The 21902-nt window shown below is 42.5% G+C and overlaps 1 protein-coding gene and 1 long non-coding RNA gene across 3 annotated transcripts; one reads left to right on the forward strand and one right to left on the reverse strand.

Moving 5' to 3' along the window:
- Positions 1 to 126: 126 nt before the first annotated feature.
- On the reverse strand, positions 127 to 3261 carry LOC136431312 (uncharacterized). The gene is made up of 2 exons (XR_010755024.1): positions 3201 to 3261; positions 127 to 1085 (listed from the first exon to the last, which is right to left on the reverse strand). It is a non-coding gene; the product is annotated as an uncharacterized lncRNA (long non-coding RNA).
- A 7573-nt stretch (positions 3262 to 10834) lies between these two features.
- On the forward strand, positions 10835 to 21171 carry LOC136431320 (organic cation transporter protein-like). Of its 2 annotated transcripts, none has more exons than XM_066422657.1 (10): positions 10835 to 11427; positions 15009 to 15112; positions 15264 to 15418; positions 16934 to 17102; positions 17580 to 17727; positions 18138 to 18238; positions 18695 to 18909; positions 19163 to 19271; positions 19537 to 19749; positions 20070 to 21171. In XM_066422657.1, exons 1-10 carry the CDS (start codon positions 10999 to 11001, stop codon positions 20149 to 20151), a joined length of 1725 nt encoding a protein of 574 aa, XP_066278754.1. In that variant the 5' UTR covers positions 10835 to 10998; the 3' UTR covers positions 20152 to 21171. The 2 variants fall into 2 exon arrangements, with proteins under 2 accessions (XP_066278754.1, XP_066278746.1); XM_066422649.1 differs by having other exon boundaries at positions 10836 to 11427; positions 20067 to 21171.
- Positions 21172 to 21902: the final 731 nt, after the last annotated feature.

Raw genomic sequence — 21902 nt, forward strand, 5'->3', positions numbered from 1 at the left:
CCTGAATTGCATAAGATACAATGACATCAAAATTAAGAATTTCCTGAAATTACATAAACGATAACACTATTGTTGAATAACATAGAAATTTGCACAAAATATTCACACATTGTACCGGACATCAGCAATGCTGCATGGGTGGTACATCGTATTGTCTTGTTGCAATTTAGATAAACTCAAAATCATACCATGGTAACATTTAGTTGTTTGTCAGTCTTTTTTTGCTAGGAAATATTGTTTGCTTCTCGGCTGACGGGTGTGGTTATGATGTGGCCGCGTACTGTACTGTTTATGCTGTAAAAGCCAACTGAATGTGTTGCTTGGTCACGTGTCGCGTTGGTACCGTATTGGAACGTTTTGCTGTATATTCAGCCGTCTTATTTTTTCATAGGAGGAATTTCATCGATTACATCATCGGCTTGACCTTTTGCACCTTCACAGCCGCGGGTGTAGTGACTGTGAACCGGTGGATGGATTATAGCGAAGCCTACGGTTTCGCCATAGTGGCGACTTTCGTGGTCTATAGCAACGTATATATATACATGGCGATGGTATGACTAAAACCGACAGCCTTCCGTTTATTAAAAGAGCGACTTCGTTCGGTTTGTGGAATTGTGGCCGAGTAAAATTACACTCGAGTCAGTCCTCATCTTGTTGCCATTCAATTTCTCGTTCGTCATTTCTTTCAGCAAGGGCAATATAAGCACGGACTTGTTCAGCATTGTACCGCAGCTTCTGTGTTGTACGTGTGGTGACACGTCGCTCTCCCCAAAACCAGCCGCTTTCTTTGATCTCTTCTATGTAAGTGTCTGTCGCTGTAAGGATGTGTTGCATGGCCTCCAGCATCCTGCTTCTGTATTCCTCTTTTTTGTGTTCCAATTCCACCATCTGGGCGTCTTTGTATATCATTCCAAGGGGAATGCAACACACTACAATTATGATTGCAGCAAAGGCACTGGCTTGGCTGCCATTCATGCTTCTCAAAATACTCCCTACGGTAAATAACAACACGATCAGGAATATTGCAAAGAGACCGAGAACAAGGATATCCATGTCGATGTCGTTGTACTTGTTGTTTTTTTCACCTGTAACAACCAAAAGGATATTAAGTACGCAATTACATGCAAATGATGCAAATGAGGACTTGCATAAGTAATGAAGAAATTCTATGGTTCAAGTCTTTTCCACAATAGGACTTGATGTAATAAATGTAATTGAGTGCAGGTGTAACATCAATAGATATGAAAAATGCAAATTAGACATAAATTGCATTCTTAATACGAAAATGCCGCAATTCCTTATTGGTAAATTGTGGGAACCTCATACCTGTAACATGTGTAATATGTTACAATGCATAGATAATGCAAATATGTCTCGCTCTCCAAAATATTATATAGTACTACACTGTACTTCTGATAGTTCTATAATCAGGTCCAGGTTCTCTGAAACGGACCTTCACCTGAATTTTCTGTACCGGTACCCACCCATTATCATCGTTCATAGAGTGTATTTATGTTAAAAGTCATTTGAATAAAATCTATAAGTGCATATTTCATGGAGCCTCATATGAGGTCTCCAAACTCTAATTGTAGAGGTCCCCGGCGAGACAGAAAAGCGGAAGTGAAACTTTTACAACACTGTCGCAACACGTACGTGGCAGGGTTTTTCCAAGGTACTACGTCCACTCCCGCCACTTGCTACTCAATGGTGACAAAATAGGCTGAAATAAAGTGTTTACAGTAGACAGATGGCCATTATAATCATGATCTTTGATTCTTGGGTCAATTGGGGAAAATAATCCTAAGGGACCACTGGACCAGGCCTGCAAGCTAGGGGACCAACAGAAATTGGATAAAATACAATAGATATAAAAAGGGGATAACTCTCAGTACACGTCATCGAAACTGAAGAAACCCCCCTTTACCTTTAGTGATACACTGCTCCAAACATGAAGTTTACTCTACATCATCATAAACAAACTATTTAGTTATCATTGACATCCAGTTTGACATATATAAGCAGTGTGCATCTTACTCCTGTCTTATTAACATTAGTCCAATTCCAGTCACCAAGGTGACTAATTATTTGGGTCACACATCGTCATCACACTTACACCACCCAACCAGCCGTTGACATGTTGGCCAGCTTGTTTAAAAATCACTTCTTACTCGCTTGCTTACCACGGAGACTCCATGGCAAGCAAGCAAAATGGGAGTGCCAGCTATAACTACGGAAGTTCGTTCCCAGGCTAACGAAATCCTACCCAAGATGTTTCCCTGCCAGAGGTGCTAAGGTCTAACGTGTTTGGACATATGCATACATGGACATGGAATTCCAGAAGACACACCTTCAAAGAATCCTTTGAATTAGTGGATAAGCTTACAAAAGGTGGCACTACACAAACATTTACACATGACCGACTAAGCTAGTCTACATACATGTACGTCATCAACGATAAGGCTCCGTGACACACTCGTACAACAGGTTCACGACTAGTGCATACCTAAACCCCGGGCCTGAACTGGACTGGACATAATGTTAAAGTCCAAGAAAACCTAAATGTCTGAAAAGAAGTCCGGACTGGGAAAAAAAGCTCTCGCTTATATTCTCATTTTTGTTCCAAGCCATTTGAAACCTTCCTTAGATTGTGCAATTTGCACTGTAAAAATATGAAAACATTGTTTGTTTCTGTGTGTTTGTAACTGAACTTTTGTGTTTACTACTAAATCACGACAGTACATTCTTGAGACAGTCAGCTTTGATATGTCGTACAAAATTCAAATCTTGTGACTGAAGAGCTCGAGGTTGTCGTACATGAATCCTTCTTAGGGGACAGTCGGTTTTCGCCTGCTCACTCTGAAAATCCTACTACAATAAGAATCGTCCCACTAAAGCGACCCCACCTTAACAACATGGTATGCCGGTGACAATCGCCGTGATACACCACAGCAGCAATGTGTTCCCGCGAAAGAACACGAACATTTCATTTTCTTACGTACATTTCCTTGAATCAGGCATTAAAAAGAGTAACCGTACTATTCTCCATAACACTTCACAGTCTTCTTTCCCCATTGATCTGATTTGAGACTAGCTAGAACTTAAGGCTACATACGATCAAGTCCGAAGATAACCGCTCACTTATAGGAAGCGCGAAACATGAAACTTCTCATGATAAAGGGATAGCAATAACAACGTGTCACCTGTTCTTTGAGATCGTGTTTGAAGTATCTCAATCTCGCGCTGTGTCTTCGGACAGCATGTAAAAGAGCGTGTGGTGCTGTCCGCTCTTCTTGGTGGAGTACCAGACAGAAATGCGGAACTGTGAGTCACCGAAACTTCGGTGAACGCCTCAATCCGGCTTTTGGATGTACTGCAACAATCTAACTAAGTTTGTAAGTACGACTAATCTCCAGGCAGATCTTTCGAAGCACGTCGGCGTATTTAAGGCTAATGTCTCGTATATAGGCTCATTAGATGTGTCCAAAGACATATCTTATGCAACGGTGTTACTCTGATGCAACGTTGACCAAATAGCACGAAAGAGAATCGGCAGATATAATAGGTTTAAATAGCAGGCTAATTGCCGTATGCACATTTCGTTTCTGCCAGCGTGCTATCTTTCGGCGTCAAAGACCGTATCCAACTGGCAAACCGGGTTTTTACATCCACCTTTTTATATCCGCTTGGGCGGCGACGAAAGCTTCCTTAGCCAGTTGGATACGGTCTTATAGCCACTGAAAGGTCTGCTTGGAGATTAACTACGACTGGTCTCTTGCTATGGCATATCTATATTGAACGACAGGCTCAAATCACAAAAGCCGGATAATGTCCAGGTACATGTATTACATGCATGATATACAGTACAAATTCGAGTAAGATAATGCAATACAATGGAACATCATATAGGATTGTTTGCAAAACATTCGTGATACAATGTAAGCATGGATTTGTAGTAAACAGCAAGATCATAGAGAATTAAACTTGTTGATTACGTGTCGCCTTATTGGATATAGGGTCTTTATGGCAGCCAATTATATACCGTGGACAATATTAGAATAAAGACGGCGACATATATTTGTAGGGACAGAAGGGTGCGTAGTACAAGATTGGTAAGTCATCAAAGTCAAAAACTGTGCATCGCAGTTGATCTACGATATCTCAGTGAATTAGTGTTATACAGCATTGAACTCTGCACTACGGTCAAGGTCAATCCATGGTGGTTCGTCCGTCAATCTGACGAAGACCGCTGTACGTCATCGATCATTTGGTTGGGTCGCATGTGTCCTCATGTGGCTGGTTTGGCCTTGAACCCTCGGTCACAGTGTTCACATTGGATCAGGGTCGTGCTCTATGGGGTTGACCTGTTCCTTCCTGGCTCTCCTTTTCTGCGCAATCCAATCCAATCCAATTCAGGTCAATCCATGCCATGCTCTCGACACACGACATCGATGTTGGTTGTTGTGTCAATACGCCAGAAAGCTTTTGCATATCTTACTCTGTACTTCTCAAAACTTATTAGTTCACAGTGCCACAGATAACACCTGGCGCTCTTTCCCTAGGTCACTGTGGTCAGGAAATTTTTAGTTACAACGGTCACCATGGGAATGGTTCTGGATTCAGAAGTACGTAGAGCACGATATCCGCCACTATGCTGAAAGCATAGGCCTGCCGCCAATCTTCCATCCACCGGGTCACAGCCACTAGAACCAAGGCTAAGAAGACGCTCAAAGCCAGTCCGACGAAGTAATCGGCAGTTTGCATGCTATAAAACAGAATACCGAGGTTGAATATAGAGCGAAATGTGCCAATACGGTAACTAACGGCCCGACAAAGAAACAACCACCACAATTCACTAACTAGCTAATGTCTGGCCTTAACAGCACAAAACCACGGGGGTATATGGCCACTACGGGTACATAACCTCTTCTGACCACAGTCGAGAAGCAAACAGAACATTTTGGCTTCTTAGCAATATAATGAGTAAATATCAAAATGTTACCTCGGTCTTGCATACGCAGCCATGTCTCGATCGCTCTCCCAAAACGGATAGAGTCTTCTAGGAGAAAAAGGCAATAGATATGAAGGGGCGAAACTATCAGTACACGTCATCGAAACTGAAGGAATCCTGTACACGTCATCGAAACTGAAGGAACCCCCCTTTACCTTTGGTGATACACTACTGTATGCTCAAAACATGAAGTCACTTGATTAGTAAAGAGATAAAAGAATTACAACAGCGCACCTTTCATTATATGGTGTATTGTAATTATCCTTCTACATTTCATAGACACGGTATCAGAAGCGGTCAGTGAGGAGGAGTTGCAGTTACTAATGTTAAGATCGCGAGGGGGGACAGAAAAGCGGAAGCGAAACTTTCACAGCCGCGATATTGTTGCATGCAACGTGGCAGGGGTTTCCCCATTTCGTGGCTTACTTCAACAGACTAACTACAGCAATGATAACAGTGAGAACACATTGTGCACGATGTGATGATAAACGTAGCTTCAACCAGGATCGGCGAATCGCTGGGAACATAGTAGAAATTGGCCAAATAGAGTAAATAGTATGCTGAGAGCAGTTGGCCACAGATAGGGGGTCCAATAAGCCGTGGAATGCCTATTGGATCCTCTATCCGTAGGCGACTTCTCTTAGCATACTATTTACTCTATTTTGCCAATTTTTACTATTTTCCCAGCGATCCACGGAGCCTGGTAGAGGCTAGATAATCGCACAAAGCTGTTCATCATTCTAAACGTTCGTTCAAAAGAATTTGATACATCCCATTCGATAGATAAATTCAACTGTATCCTAGGGGTACCCTTCAACTGTATACAACTTATCAAGGTCAATATATCAAAGAATGTCTAAACCTTGAACCAATTGTGTAAATGATACGTTGGACTCAACACGTTGATTACCCATATATATTAATATACATTTATGTATGGGTTAATTCATTTGTATCCACTTGCCTGCTTGTATGTACATGTATAGATGTAGCAGACCTTACAAATGTCGTTGTACTTTTGATGTGTCAATAAAGATTTTGGTTATAACGCGTGGAACACCATGCCTGCAACCCAGGCACGTACAAAATATACAGTCAACCCTGAAAATGATAACAATAGGTAGGTGACCTTTGAAGATCCTTATTGCTTAGAGCAGTGGGGGGAAACTAATACAGTGGACGTACATGAAAAGATACGGACACAATGACCCGGTCGTCTTTAGTTGATGTCACTTCTGTCACAAGTTGTGTCACTTGTGCAGGTTTGACTGTACATGTACGCAAAGCTGAAGACACATAGCAGTATGTATAGTCACCCTCATGAGCTCAGTACAGCATGCACACAGCCACGAAAAAGGCGTATGTAACCCCTATATTAAAACACAATCGTACGTATATTTGGCGAGAATACTAAACTACACTCACCGAGACCGACTCCCTTGTCAAAAGCAAGAAGAAACGTCAGTTCTGTCTTCTGCACCCAGCCTTGTGTGTGAACCCGACAATGGCCTTTATTTATTCACGACTGTACAAAGGTTTCAGACCTGCCTTTGCCACACATTCTCGACTGTGCAAACAAATTACCTCACCTATAGTTACATAGGTCTCCGAGCATATCAAGGAATGACATTTCTCGACTATTTGCCGGTCTTGATTTATGCTTATTTTTACCAGGCATTTTAACAATAAAAACTACATGTTTTGCGTTTCGCCGCCATGTAGGTCTGATGAGCGAACTTATCACTGATAAGCTCTCAAACATGTGACATATGAAACCAAGAAAGAAAAATATCGACTGAATCAAGAATACAAAGGAAGGCAAAATTTGCATAATCAATGAGAACAGGATATAATTCCATAGTGGTAATTGGTGAGAATTGCAATCTTGCAGCATTTGGAAATCTGGACATCATCAGACACAAATCATGCAAATGAGGGCCTCATGTACATAACTTCTTTCCAAAGATAAAACTTTCATACTTTGAACAACTTGTGTTATTTGGGTAGAGAAGGTGATCTACTGATAAGATTCACGCAAATGAGGACATTATTTGCATAATCAATGTGATTAAGATACGTCACTCGAAACGTTTGCGAAGATACATGTATGAGGTCGTGGAGCTCTAGTTTACAATTCTGTTTAGTTGATTGCATATCATACATGATTAGGGAATTCGAATTCCTACTAAACTTCCAAGATACTGAAAGAATCTTGTATTTTCTGGGCATTCAACCTTCTTGGTTGAATGCCAATCAAAAATACGTAAGTGCATTCCTCCGAGGATTCACCTAGCGACAATGAGAAGAACGGCATTGGGTGGTCATTCTGATACTGATAGTATTTATGGTGCCATTCTTTCATAACAGTCAATCATATCTTATCTATATAAACCTTCATATATGAATGACATCAATCCGTCCAGGCCTGATATATACATATTGTTTTAGTCGTGACTTCTAATCTAAATAGATACGATTGCTAGATTTGTCTATATCTTGAAGTGGCCTTTGTTAAGCCCCTGTCACACATCCAGGACATTTCCACGACTTTGCTCCACGACTTTTATAGACTAGTAGGCATCTTCGCTCACCGACCAACTCTCAACCAAATATGACCTTGATCACGACCAAAAAATCCCACCCATGATCTGGCGAAGGTCGGGAGTTGGTGCATGATCGGCTATAGCTATGTATGACAGGGGCTTTAGAGCACGTCTATTTTACATCATCGCAAACTTAAATGTAACTTGGTGTGTTTGAGTGTGTTTTTCTCGATGATGTGGTGTTCCGGATAGTCTTCATCTTCTTGTTTGTCATTCCAGTTCTCGTTTATTCGTTCCTGTGATGTACCCAAAGACGTCTTGAAGAGTATAGAGCGGCCTTTGCACAGTCTTTGTGATGACACGTGACACGCCCCATAGCCATCCGCCCACTTCTGTCGTCTCTGTAGCAGTGACAGTCGGCGCGACAATTTGTTGTATCAACTCAAGAAGCTTCATGCCAAAGTCGATGATTCTCAGGATAACACAGCCCACCACGATTGTGAATACGATAACGGCGCAAGTCTGAACGTTATTCCAACCTCTACTTCCTCTTCGTGGTCTACTGCTGCTTTCATATTTTCCTCTTCCATGCGCATGCCGTCGGAAGCTTCCTCTCCTTCTTCTTGAGACGTCCGAACCTCTAAAGATGTCCACTATTCTTTCAAGGAAACGTGGAAACTTGAAGAACAGGACCATGAAGACCAACGCCATGACCAGGAAAATCACGAAGAAAGCCATGCCTTACGTATACTTATTTTCGCCACCTGTAGCGACAAAAATAATGTATAATGTTAGTCTTCTGTGATTACCCCACCCGGAAATCGTAGATACATGTATGTGAGCAACAAATTATTAACAATGATTTGATGTAATAAATGTTAATCCAATCAATTTAGAATGTTTTCAAATTTTTCACAGAACAACGAGTTGAAATTAGTGAAACGTCAGAAATGTAATTTTGAGCCTAGCTCACTTTTGAAGGTTTGGAGAGTCAAATCATTTTCCTTTATGATCGATTGGATTTCTGATTTACATATATTTGTAAAGCTATTATAAACGCGAACGCACACACACACACCGTGACACATACACACGACGTACACACGTGCGCACGCGCACACACAAATACAAATACACACACATGTACACACACACGCATGCACACGGCACATACACACATACACATGATGCACACACACACACACACACGCATGTACACAAGTGTACACGCACGCACACCCACATACACACGCGCACGCACACCGTGATACACACACACACACACACACACACATGCACACATATGCACGTGGAATGTTGAGTGACAGGAAAGTCACGGAGGATCGTAGTTGTAATTGTCACCGGTGAGACAGAAAAGCGGAAGTGAAACTATCACAACACTGTCGCCACACGTACGTGGCAGAGTTTTCCAGTTACGTATGCGCCAGGCTAACAACAACAGGATAACAATGAGAACAAATGTACAGTGTAATAGAATGCGCATAAGTACGGGGTTTGAATGTACGTATACAATAACTGTACAATACAGCATAATGGTAGGCTGAAAGTAAAATGGTCACAGTAGACAGGTGGCCACGCGTATAGTATAGTATAGTACCGTGCCCTCAGCACAGCGTTCACACAGCCTTTAAAAGACGTATGAACCCCTTATAAGTAAAGTCAGCGAGATCATCGTATCGTATAATCAGCGAAATTCAACTACACTTACCGAGACTGGTTCAAGCGAGAAGAAACGTACGTCCGCACCCAGCCTTGTGTGTGAACCTCAATGATTTTTGTGCACCTTTAATTTGTAAGGGTTTCGAACTGCCACGTCAGAACGAATGAACGGAACCGAAACCCTAGTCTGTTAAATATTAATGGCAACCGTCCTAGCGTCCGTTCAAACAGCATCACCTACACTTCCATAGTTAATTTTCTTCATTATCTGCTCGTCTTGATTGTCTTGATGTATTGTTATTTTACCAGGAACTTTATACTTTTAACAATAAAGGCTGCCTTTCTGTGTCCCAGTCTGTGTTTTGTAGCCTCTACCACCTGGCGAACTGTATCTTTCGGCTGACAACTCCTCTATTTGGCCGCTTTCTACTTACTACTAACGTTAGCCTGGCAGTAATTGCCTGGTAGAGGCTATGGGTTTCGTAGCTACATGTATGTGGGTTTGGTGAGCAAGCTTATCTCTGAATACCGAGCGGATTCTTAGCCTCGAAATCAGACCAGGGGACAAACTGGACAGTTTGTCGACATGATAAGATATTTATTTAAGTGCTGGTTGCCGATATCTGTCCAAACTATCAAAATACGCGTATCTGGCTATGATTGTTGGTAAAGTTCATAGTGTCATCAAAATACATGAGTGTGCTAAAAACATATAATTGACTAGAAAGAGGAAGTTAACCTTTTTAAATCCGATATGGGCGCTTCAACACTAATTAACAAACGAGTGACTATCTAGCATCCTTTGCAGGCCTTCCAAACGCTAATGGCGTTTATTTGGGGGGGGGGGGGCGGGCGCTGATTCGGGTCAGGTTCTTTTGCTGGAGAAATCGTATTGCCGCCTCGACATTCTATGCATGTCTGTACTGGGTGAATGAGAGCGACACCGTATCTAGGTTTGATAGTAGTGTACCAGATTTAGACAGCTGACCCTATAAAAAATGACCTTCACCTTTCACCATGAAGTTCCGTCTGGGAGCCCTGGGACAGACCGTTAATAGTTATGACTCATGGCGGGCTGTGAGATTATTGGTTGATTTGTAGGGAAGTACACTAAACAACGCCTGGTTTTGAAGTAGACTATATTAGACATCGGGTGGATAATACGCTGGAGATTCAAGTGGCCAAAAGAGTCACATGATTGGGTCCACACGTGCCCTGGATTCACGTGCCCTGGATCAATGAGGTTTAATCAAGTATGATTAAACCTCCTTGCCTGGATTCAGCGCCATTCTAAAACCGTGACTCAACAAGAAAGTCCATCTCAAGCCCTACCATTACAAACAATATTGAGGGGTGTCTTGGATTGTGAATCTTGGATTGGGGGTTGTGAAAGTGTATCGATGTGCATATATAAACATCGAGAACTGAATATTTTCTCATTTACCGCTAATTGTGTGTTGCTAAATTAATCACTTGCTCAATACCTTTACTGTTCATTCCGTGTAATTTTCTATCACACCCCTACTGTAGTCGCGCGATGGACTCGTCTGATGCCCTTGTAAAACGAGGAATTACCCTGCGTCACGTGATCTGATAGGGTTGCGTCATCTGTGAAGCAAAAACCGGTGCAAACCGGACTGAGGTAAAGGATCCCGTATCCTTTTGTATTGCTGCCAGCTGATCCGCCCGGCACTGACCTGATTTTGAGTCCCGGCGTATTTCATTTCAACCCCCGTCCGAAACAACGGAACAGCCCGACACAGAATCATGGAGTACGACACGATTCTCTCAGACTATCTCGGCGAATACGGCCGATTTCAGAAGCTGACTATATTTTGCATGGCAGTCCTCGCTACGCCGGTTGGCATGCACTCTATGGCCATGGCCTTCCTCGGAGCCGTGCCCGAGCACCATTGCCACCTTCTCGGCCGCAGCGACTCTGTCTCCGCCGCTCCGCATTTGGCTCTACCTGGCGAGCTCGCCCCGACATGGCTGGACTATATGCACACCCTGAACGACAGCATCCCGCTAGAAAAGGACGCTAACGAAGAGTGGACTCACAGCAAATGCGAGAGGTATCACAACAATGTCACAGCAAACGATTTGGACTCTCTAGCTTACAACAAAAGCAAGCTGCAATGCACAGACGGCTGGGTCTATGACAAGAGACTTTACAGTAGCAGTGTGGTAACGGAGGTAAGGCAACGCCAAAATCATTTCTTGTTTCTCTCATTTTTGAAAATACTGAATCAGTGAGTTGAGCGTTGAGAAAAAGATGTCCCGTAAATTAGGTCGACGGTTACGTATCCAGTATCAGATGACAAACACATGTTCTATGTAAACAGAACCATTTAAATCGTGAGACAATATTTGCCGTCGACCCAGTTTTCAATGTGTCCCAAGCAGGCGATGGCAGATACGTTGTGACGTTGTTGTTTTTGTTTCTCAAGGGTGCTCTACGTACGGATCCGCAACCTTTGAATAGCAAAACTTTCTGTCCAGCTAAGGAGGTTTAAAGATAGTTTCTTATTTTTCTAATCTCCTTGGCCTAGCTTATGATTATGGCCTTGCAAGGGCGATAATTTTCTATTTACCTATTTGCCATAGTCTCTAAACAGGAATGTAAACAGACTCGAGGTCAGGTCAAGAAACTGTCCTTGCTCGCAGTTGTCGTTGACTGTCGTTGACGGTAAAGATATATCCATCTGATAGCACGCTTATAGCAAAGCTAATATTCTAGCAGATGCAGGCGTAGATCACTGAGGCTGAGCCGGATCCTTACGTCTGCTTGGATATGAAGCGGAACTTGGCTTGTGCAAAGAGGTTTATATGGGGAGACCTCTTTGGCTTGCGGACTGCCTTGGGGCTTTGGGACGACGCAGGCAAAAAGCCAAAATATTCTGGATTCAGACAGCTGAATTCTAAACTTTGAATGACATCAGTAACAGCAAGCAAAGGTTTTGCCTTGACTTTCGCCTTGGGGAGTTTTGGCGGAAAGCCGGCTAGTCTAGTTCACAGGTCCCCGTCAATTCTTTTGTTCCGTGCAGCTGTCGTGAAATTAATTCAAAAATGGAAATGCTCTTATTCCCCAGACGCCATCTATTAATAGATACACGGGATGGCAACACCTTCAAGCAGGTGTTAGAAGTGACGACCGTTAGTTTTCCGGTTCAGACTAGGTCAGAACAAGGATCCTTGGTCAGAACGAACGACAGAGTAGGAACTCTTGACTGCGTCTCACGACCTTTCCAAATTCCATTGTTCTTTGCTCCGCTGGACAAAAGACATCACGCAGTGTCCTTGGCTGGACGAAGTGGTTAAGCCGATTTAAAGTTAATCTCCATGCAAATATCCAACTGGCTTTTGAAAAATTATGTAGGAAGGGAGACGCTTGTAGGTGAACGATAGAAGCCGTTTGACTTTGAACTTGATTGATATGCTTAGATATAGAAACATCCAGTGTTTGTCCACAAGAAATTCTAATGAAAAACAAGAAAGACACGAAATATCTTCTATTGTACAGCTCTTATGGTCAAACTTAAATATGTAAAAGTACCATTTTCACACCTCAGTTGTTTTATTACCTGGAGCTGACTTCTATATTTGACTCGAACAATTCATTTGCGGTGACAATAAATCACTCACGAAGCCATTTGTCATTCCGCAGTGACTGTCAACAGACACAATAGATAACGTTACAGCCTTTAATACAGGTTTTCCATAGGTCATGTATGCACAGCTGAGTGCACACAAGCCAGGTGAAATTCATTTGCATATATATTGAATTCCCAGAAGTTCAAGTACAGTTCGTCCTTATATTGTCTTTAAAATACCTACGTTCAACTGACTTCCCAGAGACTTTTGCTAGTCTTTATTCTTAAGTTAAACTTAAATTTCTCATGTATTTTTTTTTGTCTGTTCCTTTTCTTTTTTTTGTTGGATATAATTCATGTTCTAGGACAATGTCTCAGTTTTAACGTTCCAGTTCTTTGCCTCTGTCGCTAGCTCTATGACATACAATCACTAGCGTCAAGTTTCAAACGGTAAATCAGACGTCAGGTGCCAAGTACTAGTATTCAATTTTATGTCGTTGTAGTGACAATGACGATCGTATGCACATAGATGTAAGTGTTTGAAGTTCAAGTTGGATTTCCGGCCATTTGGAGTCACAAACACAGTTAAACATCCCGCAAATAACGGTATCCCGTCTGTGTTGTCCCCTTTTATTTCATTACAGGTCGATTTTCCTTATTAATAATGCACGAAGGCCATACCTGCACATACAAAAATGTAAGACTGTATCACAATCCGTTTTTATTCCAACAAGAATACTTCCAAACATTGTGTATTAGAAAAACAAAGAAAGAATGGTAGGATTTTATTCGCATTTTCTTGCAACGGACAGTCCGACTTAAAGTAAACAAAAACGAAGATCCTTCCGTCCATTCTTAATTTTCCCGGCCGTCTAAGTGTTTAGTCCCCAACAACAGTAGCCAGATTGTACCGGTTTGATCCGGTTCTAACCGGTCAGCAGGTGTCAATTATTCTGTCACAACTGGTCAACTTCGAAGTTAATCACTGTCCTACATTACAATTCGACACCACACCTGTTCAAAGATATGACGCAAGCCTGTAGTTTGCTACCGTACGGAGAGTCTTTTGTTACGATAGTCGCCTGAGGCATTTGAAGTAAAGTAGGTGCAAAATGAGTGTGCCAGCAGGGCTAGTCAGGTGTCGTTTTCAGATTCCTAGATACTTACCCCACTACCAGACCATAAGCTGTCAATATGAAGCATTTGCTGTAAAAACAGAGTCCTTGGCCCAATTACAGGTTAAGTCAACCGTGTCTGTTTACTTTTAAGTTTACCTACGGACAACGGTCCGTCAGCGTGGACCTTGGAGTCGCGAGCTGTGACCGGGGCGACCCCGGGCCTACCGTCCTCTTGAACACACACACACATGTACGGCTAGCTCACGAGGGTCAACATATTGTGATAGAATTCTGTACATGTGCTGTGTGAAATGATAAACCGTAAATGAAATCGTATCATTTTCTTATCCTGAACGCCATCACATATATAAGTTGCTCTATATGCAGTATTAGATTTAAAAATGTTCTATTGGACGGTGCATCGATTGGTCGCTTAGCTAATCTCCGCTTTCCCGAAAAAATAGATAAACCATGCAGACGCCCAACGACAACGTTACAAGCTTAGATTTCTCCTTACAAAAATACCTTTATATGTAGCGCTCCCTTGTGCCCTTTGCTATATAGACAGTCTGACGCGACTGGAAAAGATCCGGCGCGGCAGACTTTTTGTCGCCCATAAAACCAATTACTCCATAGTGAATTACGAGTAGAGAAAGCATGAATCACAGATCATGATTTTTTACCAAAGCGGTTGTAAATACTAGTAACTAATTTGATATCATGACCTGACATCCGGATCCGAAAAGTAGTCTTTTTTGTTTCCAACGACAATGTACAATCAGTACAAAGTTACAACCAAAACAAAGGAGGGCTTTACGCTCGTTTACAAGAAGCTGCGTACAAAAACAAGTCACACTCACACGAGTCTCATGGATTGGTCAATGTCTATTGAAAGGTTTGGAAGTGTTTATCTTCCAAACCATTTGAAAGCAAAATAGAAAAACGAGTAAGCATTTCGATGATTTGTGAAGACAAAAGACGTAACGTTAAACGCCATAACATCATGATTTGTCTTGTCTTCCATGAGACTTGGTTTGTGTCTCAATGTGTCCTTTCTACTTCACAGTTCGACTTGGTGTGCGACCGTGCCTGGCTCAGGGAACTTGCGCAAGCTATCTACATGTTGGGGGTCAGCTTTGGAGCAATGTTTTCAGGAGCACTCTCCGACAGGTACAGTTTGTTTTGGCGACGAATTTTAATCTCCATTTCATCTTGTTTTCTATCTCAATATTTGTTTAAAGTTTAAATAAACTATACTATTTCTAATGTAGATTCGGCACATTGTATCTGATCCAATATTCTATATCCGTTTTCTCCCAAGATTCGGTCGGAGGCCAACTCTCCTCGGAAGCATTGTCCTCTTGCTGATCTTCGGAGTGGCGACGGCCTTCGCCAGCCACTACGTCATCTTCGTGGTTCTTCGGTTCTTCGTCGGGGCAGTCGCCGTCGGTCTTTATTACACCGCCTTTGTACTAGGTAAGTCCTTTCGTCACCAGGAAAGAGATTTGAACGAGCCTTGATGATTGGGCGGGACAATTTAACCGGTGACCTGGAATGTTCCGAACCGAAACGTCGTTTAGTTAGCAAAGTGTTTATTTCTGGCATCGCATTTTTGGCCACGCCCCAAGGATGGAGACGTTTTTAAACACTGCGGTACGCTTGTTGAATCATTAAGTTCAAGGTCAGCAAATAGACCTCCTAGAAAAACGCGAGGTTGAATTTTACATGATAACGTATTGTGGGCTTACACTGCCTCCACCATATAGTCATTGCCTTCTACATTTCTATACATATCTGTTGTGTAATTGGACCGACTGCATGAAGGCGCCCAATTAACCAGTCGATGGTCTTAATACACATACAATTACTACGTCACCCTGATTCTGTCAAGGCTATGGGATGGGCTCGTATGACGTAGTCATTCTATGTGTACTTCATCAATTCAGCTTTGCCTATAGCTGATCTATCAAAATGATGACGAATCGATCTAAGATGCACTAATCTCATTTTCTATTGAGTGCTAGTGGATGACTCTTCGGGTAAAACGAAAGAAATGCGTTGGTGAGGGCTAGACATCAAGGTAATTGATGTCTAGCCCTCACCAACGTTTCAAAGAACAAACAAACAAAACAAACAAATAATGGTGACCGTTTTTTTACAGTTTAAGACCGGTGAAGGAAACCTTTATTGGGGGCCTGCATGGGGTACCGTGAACGCTCGACGCTAAATTCAGGAAGGCGGCGGCCCCGTATTACGTCAGATTCAGCATGCAGCGTAGCCTGGCTTCGCTTACCGCTAAAATCAGGCTGCACGTAGTACGAGTGCACCGATTACGCTCTATGCTAAATTTGAGGCGTCCCTTTACGAATTACACGGAGTTAAAACGTCTGTTTACGCTTTACATAAAAGGACATGCAGGCCCCCTTTAATTGATTGCGCTTTAAAATATGATCGTTTGAATGAACACCACAATCAATTTTCTCTTTTTTTTTTCTTTCCCGTTTTTAGGAAAGACGTTCCTGAAAAGTTAAGGGTCCAACGTCGAGAGAGAACGCTGTCTGTCTCCTGACCAACTTAGCATCTGCTTTAAGAACTTTACAGTGGTGGACATGATGATGATGATGATGATGATGATGGAATGCCAGGGCCTTTCAGAGATTTCCTCTCTCACGAGAAGTGCCGAGATGTGGCGAGATTTCAACCGGCAGGACCAGTCACTGAAAATCCTGTGCAAGAATGTTCTTGAGAAGTTTGGATAGGATACAGAATAAAACCTCTTGGTAGGAATTGTGGAAAAAAAGCACTGATGTTAACCTCCCCCTGCTACGGTAGCCTTTGGAACCAAATTTCCATTGGTTACAACATTAGGCAGTAGGGAATGGTTAATTGTAATAAAATATCTGCATTTCTTCCACTAACTCACTTTTCTTCTTCCATGTCGTAGTTAGAAAGGATGTTTCTGATTGGTTGCTTACTGGTCTCTATTGACAGGTATGGAGGTTTTAGGCCAATCCAAGCGCACGATGTATGGTATGGTGGTGACGCTGTTCCTGGTGGGAGGGTACATCGGGCTCGGCGTCATCGCCTACCTGACCCGTGATTGGATGAAGCTCCAGCTGGCTATTTCCGTTCCCGTCACGGTGTTCCTGACCTACTACTGGTAAGGCGAACAGATTCAGTCACTTGTTACGGAGATTCCCTGCCAAGAATACCAATCAAAACGCACTGCCTTTGGTGATGCACTAAGATGACTTTAAATTACAAGTTGCCGCGTTCATATTGCTCTAAAAGGCGCTATCTGATTGGTCCGCAACCTTTTTCCATCCGGAATAAACACGTGGGCGCCATACTGGATTTCAAGGACAAATGTAAATGCGTAGCAACTAATAGGAAATAAACGGACGTTAAATCTGAAAGCAATAACAGTCTGTAACAAAAAGCACGCCATATCATTCAATTCAAATTACTAGTATCTTAATTATAATCTGGAGACCATGACATGAAAACTCTGCTGAAATGTAAAATCATAATGATATTTTGCAGAAACGTTCCGATTTTTTTCTCCTTAGTATTAAACACGCAATTTCTGTTAAGCAATTTCTTCTGATAATCTTTTTTATTTCCCTGTTTCCTTAAGGATTGCATTCGAGTCACCTCGGTGGCTCCTGGCCAACGGAAGGACGGTAGAGGCCAGGGAGGTTATCGACCGAGCGGCCAAAATAAACAAGGTCGAAATCCCAGAAAAGGTCTACGAGCTCATGAACGAAAATATCCACTTTAACGAGGTAAGCGTTTATTCTTTGATAAGAAAATGTTGCCACGTATTTGTCAGATGTTAAGTACGCAATACGTAGTTATGAGCTTCTAGCCTCTACCAGCTGGCTCCATACAAGGCATGAAAAGAATAGAAATAGGTCAAGAAGACAGATAATATACCAGAGGAGTTGGCCAGCCGATAGATTCAGTTTGCCAAACCGTGTCCATCGGCTGACCAACTTCTGCAAGATGTTTTCTTTCTATTTGACCGATTTCTACTCTTCCCAGCCACGTTTGGAGCCTGGTTGCTGCGTATTTGCCAGATTTAAAGTGCAGAACATTGATGAACTTTATCTATTGACTCCTTCTTATACCCCTTTTTAAGTAAGGGGCTAAAACACACCATTGTTAACGTCACTTTTTTTGTTGTTGTTCGCAGGATGTTGGCCCGTACGAGACGACGCAGAGGGTGTACAATGTCCTGGACCTCGTGCGTACGCCCAACATGAGGAAGAACACGTTCATCGTTGCCTTCAGTTGGTAAGGATATCATCTACTCTTCATTGGTCGGTGTAAAATTGTGCACAGCAATATTTCGAACAGTTTTCCTTTCAAACATCATTTCAAAAGGTCTTTTTTAAACACGCAAATACTAATTCATCAGAGCGCAAAAAGGCAGTTTGCTTAACCAGTTATAGCCCAAAGGTAACCTGAAAACGCCCGGGCATTGCCCGAGGGCAACCCCAAAAGACCCGGACTTTGCACAGAGGCAACCCGAACGTGCCCGGACATTGTCCTATTGTGACCCGAAAAGACCTGGGCGCTAACCGAAGGTGACCCGAAAAAAAGCCGGACGTTTCCCGAAATCTACCCAAAAAGACCCGAGGTAGCCCAGAAAAAGATACCAATGCTCAACGGCGAGTCCCATGTCGACCATGAAGAAATTTTCATTGAAGAGTTTCTATCGTTTCTTACCCATCCTTTTTTCCGCTCCAGGTTTGTGTGCACCGCTGCCTACTACGGTCTAAGTCTTGGCTCTGCAGAGCTCCCTGGCGATCCGTACCTGAACTACATCCTCAGCTCTTGCACCGAGATCTTCGCAATACTAGTGGCCTGGGCCACTATGGACAGATGGGGGCGGAAGCCTCCTGTTATAGCTGCTCTCATTTTAGCAGGACTCTCCTGTGGAGCTACAGCCGGTGTGCCTAAAGGTAAATGGTTTCGCCCTGTTGTCTGAACCGTAACTGTTGTTTATTTGTCGATTTCATAAATATTTATCTATTTATTGAATTTTCAGACAGCCTGGTGGCCCCATTCAGTTTTGACGAATAGTTTCTCAAGGGGCCTAGTCTACGCAAACGATAAGTCATCAGTATGCACAAAGAAAATAAATAAAACAAATTGTAACAAAAGTAACACATGGTTTGCCGTGAAGTTGTTTACAAACTTGTTGTTGTTTTCCAGATCTGTGGATGGTATCCACAGGCCTTGCCATGGTTGGCAGGTTTGGTGTCAGCGTGGCGTTTGACATCCTACCTCTGTACTCAGCCGAGATCTTCCCAACTGTCGTCAGGTACTTTATGTCTTCAAGCAGATGTTGGGAAGTAAAATCGTTACGGTTTCCTAGCTGCCCGTTTCCGTCACAAACCACCTTCTGAACTTGGCAGCAAGAAAAACGTAACGATTTTTGCCATCTAATATCTGCGTAGAGACTGTGTTATTCCATGCTTACTTCACTTAGTTTATACAAATATGTTATACACACATGTATGAGTTTATGACAACAACCATTGCTGTGTCAGACTACTTCTTTAATTCCACACTTCTTTTCTTGACAGAAACATGGGCATCGGTGCAGTGTCGATGGTAGCTCGAGCTGGCGGTATCCTCGCTCCGTTCGTGTCCCTCCTCGGCAAGTCCTGGGCGCCCCTCCCCCTGGTTATATTCGGCATCATGTGTTTCCTGGACGGGGTCGCCATCTTGACCATACCCGAGACACTTGGAGTGCCGCTACCCGACACACTGGAGGAGGCCGAGAACTTGGGAAATTGGTAACCTCATTTGCATATTCTCCTTGAACTAACCTCATTTCCATATTCTCCTTGATATAACCTCATTTGCATATCATTTTTTACTTAACCTCACTTCCATATTCTCCTCGATATCTAAGGCCTTTCAGTTCACAACTACGTCATGCTCTGATTATACATCTCATTTGCATGTTCTCCTTTAATTACCCTCATTTGCATAATTCTCCTTTACATCTCAGGCCTTTCAGTCCACACCCACGTCATGCTCTGATTATGCATCTCATTATCATAGAAATGTTACGATGTTTGAAAATCTAAATGATATCTCCCCTCTCCAGTAGGATTGTGCAAACTGTGGACAAGGTGGTGACCGTTCCTACAGAGGAGAAGACAGAGATTTTGGACAAAGTCACGTCGGTATGAGACCCAGGCGTCACATCGGTACGGGACCCATCTAGCTCACACCGATTTGAGACATTATCAGGGATTTTAGCAGGACGGCATCAGTTCATAAACTTGATAACAGTTTATGAGACTGTTGAGAAGATGGCAGCAATATGAGATTATGGAATATCAAGAACAATGGGGCTTTCTGGATCGCTTGTTTGTTTGATTTTTTGTTTGTTGGCATGATCAGAAGAGATTCGGAAGAGTCATGTCACTGTGAAGTTTGAAGGCAATATGAAGCCATAGACAGGCTCTAGTATATTGGTGGTATAGCAGAGGATATACCCCTGTACATGTGTATATTCAGTAGCATGGTGTTAGTTGAGTGTTATAACTGGTCTGTTATGGACTAATGTTGGACAACTTCAACGTCCTTTTTGTTCTTCTTAATTTTGTATTTTTGGGAGCCGTTGTTGTCATTTTCATTCTGTAAGGATGTCATAGTTAGATTATGTTATCGCGTCTCTGTGAGACGTTATGTATTACAGGGAATATACTGTGTGTAGTATTTTATGTCGTCTACTACTACTATGTGGAATATATCCGAAAGAGGAGGTTATATACTGTCCGCCATGGGGACAAAGTATACAGTATGCAACTGGCTGAAAAGGCTAGTAAAAAGGGTCCGAGATATAAAGTTATAGATGATAGTACTTAAGAAGAATCAAAACGACGATTTTTTTTGCATATTGATCTTTGAATTCCTGGTTATAACACTAGCTTGCATGTCCTAATCTGACTTTATTACACATCAAAAAGGGGCTGGAATACTTACTACAATGTATACAGATATCAAACATGAGCCGATGCTACATTAAACTGTAAATATTCTGCTTGTCAAAGTTTACAAATAGAAACGGGTGCTTTTGTCACATATATGGGTCTTGCCGCTCACTAGACTATCAAAAGAAAGCTGTTTTATTTTGTATCATCTAGTTAAATTCATTTAGTTGTCCAGCCACACTTAGATGCAATAAAGTATAACAAAAGAAGAAACCTTTTGTCCCTGTATGCTTGCTATTTTTATCTCGGAGTCCATGAAAAATGGAGATATAGTTTTGGGTGTGTCTGTGCGTTTGTGTTTCCGGACTACTGTAGTCAGCATAACTCAAGAACCTCTTGATGGATTACGATGATATAATTTGGTATGTGGGTGGGTGTTGGGAAGCCGACAGTCAAGGTCGAATATGGGCCTCCTGGTATATGACCTTGGTACTGCAGCAGAACTTGCGTTTTTGTATTTTTGACCTGGACATGCTATGGTCTTGTTGTGTACTGTATTACGTTACTTCAATGTGTAGAATATATCGTCCTTTATAATCGCCAGGCCGCAAGATTGTTATATGTAAGTTATGGCCTTGTTTGCAGCTGCTTGTAAGAATGAATAAAAAGAAGTAAAAGCGCAGTTTGACACAGAAGAGGCCAGCAAGGAAGTAAACGACAATAGCCTCCCGCAACATCTGCTTGGAGATGAAGTATTCATGGCTTTGTCGTTATAGCATGGCCATATGGCGTGAAAAGTAGCATTTTGTAATGCTATCTACCATTTGAACATCTTGAAAGACTAACTAGTCAGGATCCAGTGAAATTTCATGACGTCACTACGCGTTTTATGGTCAGAATTCTCCCAACCCCCCTATGAGTCCCGAGCTAGTCGTCCGTCCGGTCGTTCACCCTAGTTGGACTGGTCCATTACAGGGGCGGGGCCCGAAGGAGTCGACAGTTCT

The sequence above is a fragment of the Branchiostoma lanceolatum genome, chromosome 1 (assembly GCF_035083965.1).
Source record: "Branchiostoma lanceolatum isolate klBraLanc5 chromosome 1, klBraLanc5.hap2, whole genome shotgun sequence".
NCBI classification, from domain to species: Eukaryota; Metazoa; Chordata; class Leptocardii; order Amphioxiformes; family Branchiostomatidae; genus Branchiostoma; species Branchiostoma lanceolatum.